This window comes from Mobula birostris, chromosome 6, assembly GCF_030028105.1.
Source record: "Mobula birostris isolate sMobBir1 chromosome 6, sMobBir1.hap1, whole genome shotgun sequence".
NCBI lineage: Eukaryota > Metazoa > Chordata > Chondrichthyes > Myliobatiformes > Myliobatidae > Mobula > Mobula birostris.
Window position 1 is genome coordinate 161,960,813 of NC_092375.1, and position 15,067 is coordinate 161,975,879.

General features: G+C 38.9%; 1 protein-coding gene across 7 annotated transcripts in view; it reads left to right on the forward strand.

Moving 5' to 3' along the window:
• Window positions 1-5,694: 5,694 nt before the first annotated feature.
• The window catches only part of pde1a (phosphodiesterase 1A, calmodulin-dependent), a 342,865-nt gene continuing 333,492 nt past the window's right edge, over window positions 5,695-15,067 (forward strand). For all 7 annotated transcript variants that reach the window (XR_011886436.1, XR_011886437.1, XM_072261742.1 and 4 more), the window contains exon 1: window positions 5,695-5,842. Coding sequence is in view for 5 of the 7 variants with exons in the window: in XM_072261742.1 (XP_072117843.1) it covers window positions 5,790-5,842 (53 nt within the window). In the remaining 2 variants the exon portion in view is untranslated. The remainder of the gene's footprint in view (window positions 5,843-15,067) is intronic.

The following is a 15,067-nucleotide window of genomic DNA, read 5'->3' on the forward strand; positions in this document are numbered from 1 at the left end:
TTGTGAGGGATGCAGGATATCCAGACTCTTTTCTGTTCTTGTAGCAGAGTACTCCTGACTGATCTACTTGAACATTTGATCAATGGGGAAATCCACAAGATGCTGTTGGTGACACAGATCCCTGTTAATTATTTTGTTAGTGCTTAAACGGCCTTTGTCCTGTTGAGGATAGTTTTCACCGAATTGATTATTTGTTTATGTTCCTAAGGTAATTTTCAATGCTGTTCTCTTTCTAACTCAGTAAAGGCTGGAAGTTCTAACATAAGATTTCAATTCATGTCCAGCAGAGTGATGCTGTCTCTACTTTAGATGGCCAGCAATGAATGATGAAAAGGTGACTGGAGGGAAGCTAAAGGAGATGTGCAGGGCAAATTTGATTTCACATAGAATTATAGGTGCCTAGAAAGGTCTAATGGTAGAAGCAGTTACAATGGTGGCATTTAAGAGGCTCCTAGACAGACACGTAAATATTCAAGGAAGAGGGATGTGGATCACGTTCAGGCAGAAGAAATGTAGTTTAGTTTGATATCATGTTCAGCAGAATCATCATATGGCAAAAGGGCCTGTTCCTCTGCTGTCTGTTCTAGATGCTCTATATGTTCTATAAACCCTGTGGCATCCTTCACAAGTGTTTATCTGGAGAACTGCTAGGGATCAGTACTTTTGAAAATCTGACAGTCAGATACGTCGATGGAATCTCCCTTTAAATATACATGCAACTTGATTTTTTAAAAAATGTACATTACTTATCATGTCTCAACTTAAGTTAAGTTGCTGTTTTCCAACAATCCCATGGTTCAAGAGACCTTTTGAATTTCCCATATTTGTCAGTGGATTTGCAGATCAGCTCTGCTCATGGGGAGATAACACTTCAATGAATTGCAATGTCATGAATATGGTTGCTTGAGGTAAATGCGGTTAAGGGTGAATGTACATATGAAAGGTTTTTTTATTGTTCCTCAGTTGAAGGATATTACTTTACCTCTTAGTTGTAAGCTCCCTCTTTGAAACATTTCTGCCCCTGTAGCTTGCTTTTTCTCATGGAAGAGGATTTATCTATCCTAATATCCTCTAGTATGTTTGACATAACCTCTGGAAGTGATTTGATACATCCAGAGGTGGTGAAACTTATTGAGAGCTTGTGCCCATATTGGCGATAATCTTAAAAGAAAATTCTCTCTGGTGCCATAGATTAATGAATTAGTAATAATAATAATAGACTTCATTGAGGAAGAAGGATGAGTCCTGTTGCTTATTTATGTATATTAATTGTTTTACTAGTAATAAAAGTATAACAGAGACAGATTGGACTAAATGAAGCATTTTAGAAAACCTGTTAAAATTATTAATATTCTTTTAAAAAAGCAATTGGAAAAATAACATCATTTCTAAATTATTGTAACTGTGACCAATTACTATCTAAATACTGACGTGTTTGCAATGGTTTCAAAACGAATCATCCAAAGCCACTTGTTCTCGCAACCGTCGAGCTGGCACCAAGCCAGCATGACATGTTTCCTGTGAAAACATCTCTCTGCACTTGGGTTGTAAAAATTCATTCGCTGCTTCATTTGGCTGTTAAGATATTCATGTAAATGAGAAAATCTGCAGTTGCTGGAAATCCAAAGCAACACACACAAATTGCTGGAGGAACTCAGCAGGCCAGGAGGCATCTGTGGAAAAGAGTAGACAATCAACATTTGGATCCTTCCATAGATACCGCCTGGCCTGCTGAGTTCCTCCAAGATCATGTATCTTTTTGTTGTGGGCGGGGTTTAAAGAATCAATGAGCAGCAATGCATGCCACATAGAAACATAGAAAACCTACAACACAAAACAGGCCCTTCAGCGCACAAAGCTGTGCCGAACACGTCCTTACCTTAGAAATTACCTAGGGTTACCCATAGCCCTCTATTTTTCTGAGCTCCATGTGCCTGTCCAGGAGTCTCCTAAAAGACGCTATCGTATCCGCCTCCACCACCATCGCCAGCAGCCCATTCCATGCACTCGCCACTCTGCATAAAAAAACTTACTCTTTGACATCTCCTCTGTACCTGCTTCCAAGCACCTTATAACTGTGCCCCCTCGTGTTAGCCGTTGCAGCCCTGGGAGAAAGCCTCCCAGCAAGAACTTGATTGAACAGGACAGAGAAATGCATGGATTAGTGTAGATAGAATTGATGGTCAGCAAAGATACGATGGGTTAAAGGGGCTGTTTTCAAGTCAAACAGCTGATTCTGAACAGAATGGACAGATTCTCTGTGGAGCTTAAAGTTTTCCACTGAGGTTGGGTGGAACTACAACCAGAGGTAATGGGTTAAAGGTGAAAAGTAAAAAGGTTAGGGGGAACGTAAGGGGGAACTTCTTCACTCAGAGGATGGTGAGAGCGTGAAATGAACTTCCTGTGTAAGTGGTGGATTCAAACTCTATTTCAATGTTTTATTGAAGTCTAGATAGGTACATGGATAGTAGGGTTAAGATAGGTACATGGATAGTAGGGTTATGGATGGTTATGGTCTGGGTACAGGTCGATGGGAGTAGGCAGTTTAAATGGCTTGGTATGAATGAGAAGGGCCTGTTTCTGTGCTGTACTCTTCCATGATTCTAAACGAGAGAAGCACAGATAATGATTTCAACAACAAATTTTATTCTGCAGTACAGAATTTTGGACATTAGTTCATGAATTATGTAAAAGTGAGTTTCTGTTACCTGAACTTGTGTAAAAGCATAACACATCGGAGGACAATTAGGCCATTCAGCCCAGAGTCTGCTCCACCGTTCTATCATGGCTGTTTTATTATCCCTCTCAACCCCATTCTCTTGCCTTCTCCCCGTAACCTTTGACATCCTCATTAATCGAGAACCTATCAACCTCTGCTTTAAATATACCAAATGACTTGGCCTCCACAGCCATCTATGGCAATGAATTCCACAGGTTCACCACTAAAGAAATTCCTCCTCACCTCTATCTAAGTGGATATCTCTCTATTCTGAGGCTGTGCCCTCTGGTCCTAGACTCGCCATTTATAGGAAACTTCCTCTCCACAGCCATTCTATCTAGGCCTTTCAATATTGGATGTTTCAATGAGATCCCTCCTTATTCTTCCAGTGAGTACAGGCCCAGAGAGATCAAATGTTCCTCATACATTAACTCTTTCACTCCAGGGACCATTCTTGTGAACCTCCAATGCCAGCACATCCTTCCTTGATAAGAGGCCCAAAACTTCTCACAACGTTCATGATAAGCAGAAGGTTTGAATGAAGCTTTACATCCTGCTCTGTAGAATGGATTATTGAGTAATATGGCATTTAAATGCACAGTAGGTATTGTTACTGTCCCCGCCACTTCCTCTGGCAGCTCATTCCAGATACCAACCACTCTGAGTGAAAAATATACCCCTCAGACCCTCTTTGGACCTCCTGCCTCTCACATTTAACCAATGATCTCTTGTTTTAGACAGTCCTACCAGAGGAAGCTAGGTGCAGGATGGAGATGTGTCTCTACCAAAGGAGGTGGAAGATGTTTCTTCCCTCTGCTAGACTGCAGGTCACCTTTGGGCAAGGTGTAGCACCTGCTTAGCCTCCCCAAACCGCCCCCCACCCCGCCGCCTCAGATCAGGGTCACATGAAGCCATGAGAGCAGGTGGTGGATGGTCATATGAGCAGCTGGTGCATATCACAATTCCTGGTTATGCGACCACTGATGCCAGGCAGACAATGTCTAAAGAATATTGATAATGGCTGGGGTCACCGATCTTATAAAGACACTAACCAAACGAAGGCAATGACAAACCACATCTGTAGAAAAATTTGCCAAGAACCATCATGATCAAAGACCATGATCTCCCAATTCATAATGATGGTGATGATGATAATGTGCCTAGTGTAGGTCGTGTGCTTTGGTGTGGCCATTATGCACAACATCGTGCTTAGAGTGAACAGTTTTTAATTAGCTTCCATTGTGTGTGTTTGTGTTCAAAAAGCAGTGAACTTTGTCACTGACAGTTGTTGAGAAGGATGGCTGAATCAAAGGTGATGATAAATCAGCAGTTAGGAGGGAGATTGAAAATCTGGCCGAGTGGTGCCATAACAACAACTTCTCACTTGATGTCTGCAAGACCAAGGAGAGGATTATTAACTTCAGAAGGAGAAAACGGAGGTTCATGAGCCAGTCCTTATCAGAGGATCAGAAGTGGAGAGGGTCAGCAACATTAAATTTGTCAGAATTGCCATTTCAGAGGGCCTGTCCAAGGTCCAGCACACGAGTGCCATTACGAAGAAAGCACAAAGAAAGCTTGGCAGCGCCTCTACTTTCTTAGAGGTTTGCAAAGATTTTGCATGTCATCTAAAACTTTGACAAACTTCTGTAAGTGTGTGGTGGGAGTATATGTGACTGGCTGCGTCACAGCCCGGTATGGAAATACCAATACCCTTGTATGGAAAATCCCACAAAAAGTAGTGGATATGGCCCAGTCCGTCATGGGTGAAGCATTACACACTACTGAACAGATCTACAAAGAAAACAGCATCCATCATCACTCAGGACATGCTCTCCTCTCTCCGCTGCCATCATAAAGGAGGCACAGGAGCCCCAGGACCCACACCACCAGGCTCAGGAACAGCTACCACCCCTCAACCATCAGGATCCCGAACCAGAGGGAAAAACTTCACTCGCCTATCACTGAACTGGATGAAATTTGAAGGACTCGATATTTATTGCTTGTTTATTTATTTTAAAAAATCTTTCTTTTTGTCTTTGCATAGTTTGTTGTTTTTTTTTGCACATTGGTTGCCTGCCTATCTTGTTGGGTGTGGCCCCTCACTGATTCTATTGTGTTTCTTGTGTTTAGTATGTAAGCCCGCAGGAAAATGAATCTCAGAGTAGCATATGGTGACACACATGTACTTGTTAACAATTTTTTTTTGCATGCTATAAGTTCGCCACCCCTGCACTATACTGTAGAAATGCAATTTAATTTTGATTTGACGTGTATTTATCTAGCTTCCTTCATCAGTCTTTTTAATTTATTGTAATATTCCAAATGAAGTAAAAGTGTAGAACTATAAATTGAACCAACACATTTGGCATTGTTGCACTTCAAATCATTTGGAGAGACTGTGTTGGCCAAATTGTGCTTTTAAGTTGAAGTGTTCTATCTACACATCAGCTATGATGAATAGGAACCAGATAATTAAATAATAGCATTTCCAAAACTGCAGTTCTTGTTGGAATGTATTCAGTCTGCTGTGCAGAAATTTTCATCCTTCTCTGGCTGTGGTGTTTTCTTGCTGTTAGAAGATAAACTTCCCTCTATGCACCCCCAGGAAATATTAAAACATTCATTAATAGTTACTTAAGAAAAGTTATCCAGACTGGTTGTGTACAGCTTTCCTGTCTTTGCATTTTCCTGCTTCGACAGGATTATTTTCTCTGCTGTATCTTATCTGAGATAAGCATGAAATGTTTGTATAGTTATAATAATCTGTTAGATTTTATACCTGTATGACAGTTGGCAAAATGTCAAATTTTTCTTAGACTCTGCATAAGAGACTCTTCCCTTGCCTTAGCATGACTCCTGCTTTGTAGTGTGTTATTCTGAACTGCACAGAAATGCCTGCGTGATGTGGCCTCTATGGCCTTATTGCTCACTTGTTAAAGAGGGAAGCTTCCTCTGCACAAGAGACCAATCTCTCTTCTCTCTACTGTGGATTAGTTGGGAACAACTCTCCAGATTCTTCACTGGCTGTTCCAGAACAACTTCCTGTGAGGAGTAGAATTTTCTCCTTTAAATGGATGAATATGTTACTATCAAGAAAAAACACCTACAAAAACCCATATTTAGGTAAGTGATACTACTTGAATTTTACTCAAGCTGCAGAAGGCATTCTGTTGTTAAAGTTTCCTTCCTTCCCTTTCTGCTGTATTGATGTTGTGCAAGTATTTCACTGCATTCATTTTTATTAACTTTGTAAATACAATATTCTGACAAATAACGTAATGAACCAGAATTTATTTTCTGTTTCCTCCACATTGCTGATAAGTAAATGATTTTTTTGTACTTTGATCAAGACTTTAAAAAGTGCCCAACAGGCTTCTCAAACACACTTTACATGTGCTAGTTGTGGATTCTGTGGTCTGAAAACCATTTGTTACAGAACCTTGCATCTGAGTTTAATCCATAGGCTGCAATTTTTAATCATTAGTGTGTTAAGTCTCCAGCAGAACAATTATTTTTGCTGATCTGTGTCAAGTGTTAAAGTTCGAGATCTTATTTGTGAAATAAGCATTCTGTGTTTAATGGCAACAGTGGCGCTGATAGGAAGTAGATTTTCATAGCTTCAGAAAACCGGAGAAGTATTTAGTTTGAACAAACTCCCAGTGTGGGGTTATTTTCTAATTCAAAACATGATGTACGCCAAAGAAAATGAGTATTTTAGTAAAGGGGCTAACTTTTCTCATGTGTAAGGGACCTATTTTTTCATCTGTCTGTGTATCTTGAGTTTTTGTTGTTCCCGGGCTATACTCATTCATTTTGAAGTCAGTCTGCTGATATCTTAGCATGGGAATAACTTACTTTCTGGCACTCATTACAAGGATTCAGTGGTTGGAAAAGGAAATAGCATTCCTGCTATCTTGTTTATAGCAAGTGACATCTCAAAATCCATTTAGGCTCCCATTGGACCAAAGTTTATGACATCTGTGGTATATCATAGCTGTGAGCTTGATAGGATAAATAAGCAAGCACATATAAAATACAAATGGTCAGTTTATATTGGCTTTTCTAATTTCAGATGTATATAAGTTTATGAGACAGAAATGAAAAGGTTGTGTGAACTTGCACAGCTAACGAAGTGACTTCAATTGATACAAAGTTTTATTTGTTGTTGTGACAAAGCCATTAAGATTTTCCCTATATTTTAAAAGCAGCAATATGTCCCTATATTTTATTTTGTGGCTTGCCCAATAGTTTAATTATATTATACTATATATTTGAAAAACAAACTTAACAAAGGCCTATGTGTTGAAACGTAATTGAGACCACAAACATCACAGCCAATGTTGTATTGACTGAGAAAGGGAAGATAACTGGACTGTATACCTGGAGCTAAATGTCTACTTCAACTTCAGTCTGTATTCTCCCAAGAGAGCACTCAGGAGCTGTCTTTTCCACAGGACAAGTTGGGGAGAGAGAAGTAATACATGCTAAGGTTTCACTTCACTTGTGCAGTGACACAGTGTCCTATATTTTCATCGGTAGATGGCAAATGTCAGAATGATTTCAACCATTAATCTATTATCATTAATGTCTAGAAATAATGATCGGCAGTTTTAGTAATAATTTTTTCAGTGTTGCAAATTAATCAGTGTTGATTACTGAGAAGAATATCATCAGCATGAATAATAAATCTGATTCCTAACGAGACCTAATATTCCCCCTGTAAACTGGCTATAAATAATATCCAGAAAAACATTGTTGTGGGAGTGTTCAGATCTACTTGTGGTGCCCATTGTGTTGGTTAGTTGCACTCTGTTATATTTATTTGCAATCTCGTTGTCCCACTTTTCAATAATCTGCAACTATTTTCACAAGAGTTTGATAGAGATTTAACGAGAGCCAAATGAAAGTATGCTTGGATGTTTTCTAGTGCCAATGCGAATATTTCGATTAAGCAGGATAAGTTGTTCTGTACTTACTACTCTCCTCTGTCAAAGTCTGAGAGAATACAGCTGCATCATGCTTCACCCTAAGTCCTGCAATTGAGCTGCCCTTTGATAATATCATAAAACGTGAAGTACTTGATTGTAGCTTTCAACCAAGAGATCAGAGCAAATTGTAGCATTTGTGTAAGAAGCACCAGCAGAGAGATTTGCTGCTGACAATGTATTAAAAAGTAGTGATGAGCAGAGTGGCTATTTTCGTGTTAGGTGGGATTGAGAATACTGGCTACAGAGAATCAAAGCCTGTTTTAATCCTGGCCCAGTCTCGCCGCAAAATAGCAACTGTTTATTCCTTTCCATGGATGCTGCCTGACTTGTTCAGTTCTGCCAGCACTTTGTGTGTGTTGCTCAAGATTTCCAGCATCTGCAGAATCTCATATGTTGACATTTCTTTTGGTAGGATATATAACCGGTGGTAGATCCAGAATCATATTTCAGACCTAACACCTTTGCAACATGAAATTCTGCAGATGAGACCCTTCATCAGGACCTGGTCTTGGCCCAAAACATTGGCCGTTTATTTACCGCCATACATGCTGCCTGACTTGCTGAGCTCCTCCAGCTGTTTGTGTGTGACAGAAATAAAAAGGTTGTGTGAACTTGCACAGCTAATAAAGTGACTTCAGTTGGTAGAAAGTTTTATTTATTGTTGTGGCAAAGCCATTTACATACCCTTTGCTAGGTAATCTGACTTAGATGAGCTGCACATTCCTTCAGTTAAGCATTTTGATCAGGGTTTCTCAACCAGGGTTCCGAGCGAGATCATGATTTAAAAAATTAAACATCGTTTTTTGAACTTCTTGCAATGTGTGATGCTAGCACTCGCAGTGCTGGGCAGTGACTGAGTAGCCCAGTTAGCAATCTCATTAGAGGTCTCGGCCCAGTATGGCAGTGCGCAGCAGGACAGTATTTATTTGCGTGAGTCCGTTCTCAGTTTTTGGCGTGAGATAGGGGAGGCCATTGATAAAGCACTGTACTGCATGGAGATGGAGACGGTAGGCTGATCAGGAGAGTGAAGTGCATTTTCCAAGCGTTGAATGGACTTGCCCAACTTGGGCTGTGACATCAGCCTCTCCTTCCTGAATTATCTCCCCCAACTTTCCCTTACACACCACTAGCTGACTCATGGGGGTGAACAAACTCTAACAGTATACTGTAGTAGAAAATTGGGGGAAATTTTCATTCTAAAAAAGGAAATTTTACATACCATGACTCAGCTGCTGGCCTTCCTCTTTGTTTTTGTTGCAAACCTTACAAGTGTAGGTTAGAACTAAATTGTATTGTGAAGTTTTTTGTATTTTTTGCAGCTTTCTCGTTTAGTTATTTATTATGCCGTTCTTTCAAAGATGTTTTCAAAGTCTTGTATAAAATTGTGTCTAAGGCTATATTTTTATTCATATTGCTTTGGCTTATGGATTTTAGTAACTTTACTATTCAACATTGCCAATAAATGTTCATGCTGTAAATACCATTAATTAGAATCAACTTACAACCTTTATTTAAGTTAAATCTACTGAGCCTACCTTTAGAAAAATTAAATCCTATTTTGGCTTAAGCCAGTAATTTAAAAGAAATTTATTAAGTTTACCTCATGAGTTGGTAACACTTATGAAAGGGAAAGAAAAGGATTAATTTCAAGAAAGGTAAGCTAAACTTAACTACCTGTTTGTTTCAAGAAAGGTTAGCTAAATAAAATTATTCTCTACATAATAAAGAATTGATAGTCATTTTTGGATTATTTTATCTACAACTTACTGATCACGCTAACATACTGTGAGCTGTAGATATAATAATTTTTATGCAGGGGTTTCCTGAGACCTGAAAATAATTTCAAGGGTTCCTTCAGGGCAAAAGGGTTGAGAAAGTCTGAAGATATCAACTGCCAGCCCAAGCCAAACCTTGTACCCTTGTCGCTGAATCCATCCATCTCTCCACTCATTGACACAGACACAGACATGGTTTGCAGTCTTGATGCTCGAATTTACCTAACTCATGCTTCCAAGCCATTTATCCATCATATAAAAAGGAAGAGAACAGCTAAAGCAAATGTTAGAGGATGTGACTGAGAATTCAGAATGAGAAATAGAGAAAAAACACAATGATTGTAAATGGCTATTTTGGGTTGAACAATCCAATACGCCAAATGCATCCCACTAATAATAAATAGATAATCAAGAGGCAATAGAGAGGGAGGAATTTAAATCAATCTCCAATATTAGACAAAAAATGCAAATTAATGGGACCAAAGGTCAACAAATCCCTTCAACCTGATGACCAACAGCCAAAGCTTGGAAAGGAAATCACTGCCCATCAGCTGTTGGAATAGCTTCCCCTTCCTTTCCTGTAGCAAGACCTGCATTGTTGCCCTACTTCCTGTTCTTCAACTTTTATTGAAGCTCATCGAATATTGAAAGACCTAGGCAGAGTGCATGTTTCCTACAGGGGGGAGTTGGGATCAAAGGGCACAGCGTTAGACTAGAGGGACATCCATTTAGAACAAAGATGAAGAGGAATTTCTTTAGCAGGAGGGTGGTGAATCTGTGGAATTAATTGCACAGATGGTTGTGGAGGCCATGTCATTGAGTATATTTAAAGTGGAGGTTGATTGGTTCTTGATTAGTCAGGGTGTCAAAGGTTACAGCGAGGAGGCAGGAGGATGGGATTGAGATGGTTAATAAGTCCGCCAGGATGGAATGGTGGAGCAGACTCAATGGGTTGAATGGTCTAATTCTGCTCCTGGATCTTATTTCCTTCAGTTCATTTGTGCTTCACTGTCCTGTTTGATCATTGTACTACAACTTGCTGACCAATATTCAATCCCTGTTGTAATTTAAGTTCTTATCCTCATTTTTAAGTTCTTCAGTTCCCTTGCTCTTACCCTTCTCCAATTCTCCAACTCTGTCCTTGTGTCTCTATATCATTAATCCAGTCAACTGCTCAGGTGTGAAAATGTGGAAACTTCTCAAACTCTCATTCTTTAATAATTCCTGTGGCTGTATCTTTAATTCATATAACCTAATATTTTTACTTTTGCCTTAACCCTTAATTCTGGCAGTTTATGGTGGACTGAAACACCTTGGAACATTTTGCTCTGTATTAAAGTTGCTATAAATAGTATGTTTGAAATCTCAATAACTTGCTCTTTAATAAGCCAGTTAACTTACGATTACGTAAGCCATGTTTCTTTTTGCCTGATTGTGACTTTCCTGCTGTATTGTTGCATTTATAAAATCCCTGATTTTATAATGGAGTATATCTAACATTAGTTTAATTTTTATATGCCCTCAGCTGATGGCAACTTACAATGTAAGCAACTTACAATGTAAGAGCAATTGAATGTGTTTTAAAATTATAAAGTAAAAACAAATGACAGATGTTAGAGATCTGAAATAAAAAAAAGCAGAATTAACGGAAACAGTAGATTAGACAGCATGAAGTGGAGGTAAGAGGTTGAATGCCAAGTTTAAACACTTGAGTTTTTCTAGCAATGCAGTCAACATAAAAGAGAGAGATTCAGGAAGTTCATGGGGATGAGTAGCCTTGACTTCCTCTGCATTTCCAATAGTTTCTTATTTTAAATGCAATAAGTTCAACTGTACAGGCACAATTATCTGGACCAATCAGCTCTGGAAAACAGCCTGCCCAATGCTTCTTTTATTGAAGTTAATGATTGGGGAAATTGGATGTGCCCAGTTTGCCTTCTTGTCTGGACAAAACTGTTTTAGCGGCATAGATCTGGGACTTAGAAAACCAAGCACCTTTTACATTTTAAGATTGACTGACTTGTGAAAAGCGCCAAGACAATTTGATGAGGTTGAGAATGGTTTCAGACTGAGTAACTCACGCGTGTCGAGGCACCTGTAACATGTCACTACCTAGTGCTTGGACAACTTAAACACTGGCACAGATAGGATGAAAGCTCAAGTGTTAGATATCAAGGCGAGGGTCGGGCTGATTTCACTCACCTCTCCCACAAATGTTCATTCCTTTCCCCATGGCGCCAAGGCTGTGAACTGATCTGGCTGTTATGCATTTCCATCCCATCAGCGTAAGGGACCGAGGCTTGGGTTTACTCCGACTGATCTGGGAGCAGATCTCAGACTCAGTCTAGTTCGGGATGCTGTTGGCTTACATCTATTGTTTACGCAATGTTTGAGTGTGTTTTTTTCTCTCTCTCTCATTCTCTGCGCAGTGGTTTTTGTCTTGTTTTAAAATTAGTTATTTGAGTTTCTTGCTTTGTGGCTGCCTATAAGCAGACAAATTTCAAGATGTATAGTTTATACATTCTTTGATAATAAATGTGCTTAAATATTTGAAGTACCTATGGCTGTGACTGTGGATTTCAGCTGTAGTAGTACTAAATGGGAATACTTGATGACTCCTTTTGGAGTTGCACACGGATTCACCATTCATTGGCACCAACTAGATCTTGATGTTGTCAAACATGCTTCACATTTGATAAATCTATAATGACTGCCCAATTCTGTGCCCTTTACCACTTTTTAAATAACTGATTCCAGCATTTTCTCTGTCTCTCTTGACTGACTAGTGCTACAATGCTCAGTCCAAGAAGTTCTTACAATATCTTACCAATCTTAAGGAAAGCACAACTCCACAAGAACTGGTCACTTAGGTGCACGAAGTTCTGGTCTTTGTCAGTAAATTATCACAAGACATTATCTTACTACGTAATCCTAAACCTACTCTGAATATTTGCAAAATAATTAGAACTCTTCCATGGGCTGCTCATATTTATCAATTATTAAATTCATTGTAGTCAAATGAAATGTGCTTTCATTTTAAAAACTATTTATTGTCTGTACATTATTAATTTAATTTTAGTTTTTAGTAAAAATAAACATCAAAACTAGTGTTCTGTTTCAACTGTCAGTCAAATTACAGTAGTTAACTAGTCTAGAAATCCTTGGTTAAAACTGCAAATAGTAAATTTTATTAATGTTCAAAGTTAGAAAATGATGATGAACTACCTATTCATGCAAAATTTTTTTCATTAATCACAAACTGCAAATTTGGCTGAACGTATGGCTCGATTTTGCCTGCCAAATTTCGTCATCACCAATGAGACTTGTTCTCCTATTTCCTAACAATGCTAATTAACTTGAATTACTGGTTTTCCTGGAAGCAGAGAGAAGACTGCATTTGCAACATCCCTACAAGTTTAATGATCCTCCTTGTTCAAAAACATCACTTAATGTACCACCAGTTCTATAGTTTTCAAACTTGTTAGTATGTATTTTCTCTTGGAGTTGCACTATTCTGAGGACAGTCCTTATCATTAAAGAAGTTGGCATAAAAGAGAGCTGTATTCACAATTAAAACAACTAAGGAACTTAAGAACTATTTCTCAATGTGGCAGTTGGATCATGTCTAAAAAATTCATTATGGTTCATTCAGGAGGCAAAAAAAGTTAATTATTCTTACTCTGCCTTGCCCCGAAGCCTTCTGTTTAAATCTGAACCTATTTTTCTGCTTGGAAGTGGCTTTTAATTACTTGATTGAGATTCATTCAAGTTAAGAGGTGAAATTTTGATTGACTGGAATTCAAAATGAAATAATTTGTGTTTGTAGCTCATGTATTATGGAACCAAGCACACTGCATTTTTTGAAGCTTTTTTGTTGACTGATAATGAAAGCTGCAACTTGACCTAAAAACTTGTGGGGCTGAGATATCAAGATAAACTATATTTTGCTCTTTTAGTTGGAAATTATCAATTTCTTTCAAAATATCAGGAAAACTAAATTTATCTTTAAATAATAAAATAGCCCAAAGAAAGAGAGAGATTACAGATTCAAGAAGATAAAAACTATATTAAAAGATCTTGGAGACAAGATATAATTATATTACAAAACTTATAAATTGACTTTTAGTTTCTAATATCCATGGAGATGTAATTGTGTAGAAGAAAGATCACAGAATAATTTTTAAAGACCTGGCACGTAAGGGGAATATAGCATGTGGGAGTTAAATAGGCAGGCCACAAGGTATTTTGAGACACTCGTTGCTGACGTTTCTAATCTTAGACTCGGGATTAGCATTAGTTTGTGCTGGGGTCTAATTTTCTGGTTTGTTGCTCTCCCGCTTATTGATCCCTTATCATTCCGGACTTTAATGTGGCGATTGAATGTGGATGTGGATCCTCTACTCCATCCCAAAGAGTGACCTTTGAACCATTTTAGAGTCAGCTGCATTAAGGTCTGGAATTACAGGTTGAGCAAGCTGGCAGATTTTCTTCTCTGGATCTTTTGAATTGAATTGACTTTATTACTTACATCCGTCATATACATGAAGAGTAAAAATCTTTGCGTTATGTTTCCATCTAACTGTCAAATGTGCAATTTATAGTAACTTATAAATAGTATATACAACAATATAACATAGAAATACAGTGTTGTCAGCATGAATTAATCAGTCTGATGGCCTGGTGGAAGAAGCTGTCCTGGAGCCTGTTGGTCCTGGCTTTTATGCTGCGGTACCGTTTCCCTGAAGGTATCAGCTGGAACAGTTTGTGGTTGGGGTTGACAATACAGTTATTTTACTGTTTCAAGACTTATGCCAGTATTTTATTCTGGGTTAATCTGAATATTTGAATTTAAGTTCCTCTGGTGCAAATGACTCCAAGTTGTGGTCTCTGTTGAGATCACAGCTCCAATTTACTTGCTTTATACGTTTTTTTTTAGGTTTGTAGGGACAGTTTTGGGGACAGAAGGTGAGATAGAGGTCTGGTTAGGGTTTACGGACAGGAATACAACGGAGTTAGAGGATAGCTTGAAACCTAAGCCACCAATCTGCATTCAGAGTATGAGGACATGGATTTGGTCAGATTTTGGGCTGGCATACCAGCGAAGATGAGGGACTGATGGTTCCACCGGGTCAGAAAGTTGCCGGCATGTTCCAGTATTCTGGTTCTATATGGGCAGGAAGCATAAGAGCCCATAACCTCTTAGGTCCAAGAATCAGCAAGACAGGGCTTCGAGGCTTAGTGTTTGCGTCCTGCATTAGCAAGTCTGGCACTTGGGGCCTGGACTTTTGGTCCTCATCCAGGCTCTTCGTTCATTATTACTGGTACTGGGTCAATACCAACGATTCAAGAGTTCAATCAGAAGTCCAAATCAAAGTCCAAAGATCAATCAGAAGTCCAAATCAAAGCCAAAGATCATTCGGAAGTCCAGTCGTTGTAATCCGATGGCCAAAACCCGAGTCTGCAAATTTGATGGGTAAATTGAAGGTCTGCGAATGCATGAGTCTTTTGGAGGCTTGAGGTCAAGGAAGATGGCCTCTCCTGGGATTAGAGTGTGTATGTGAAGGGAGGAATGGGCTGTTGTTTTT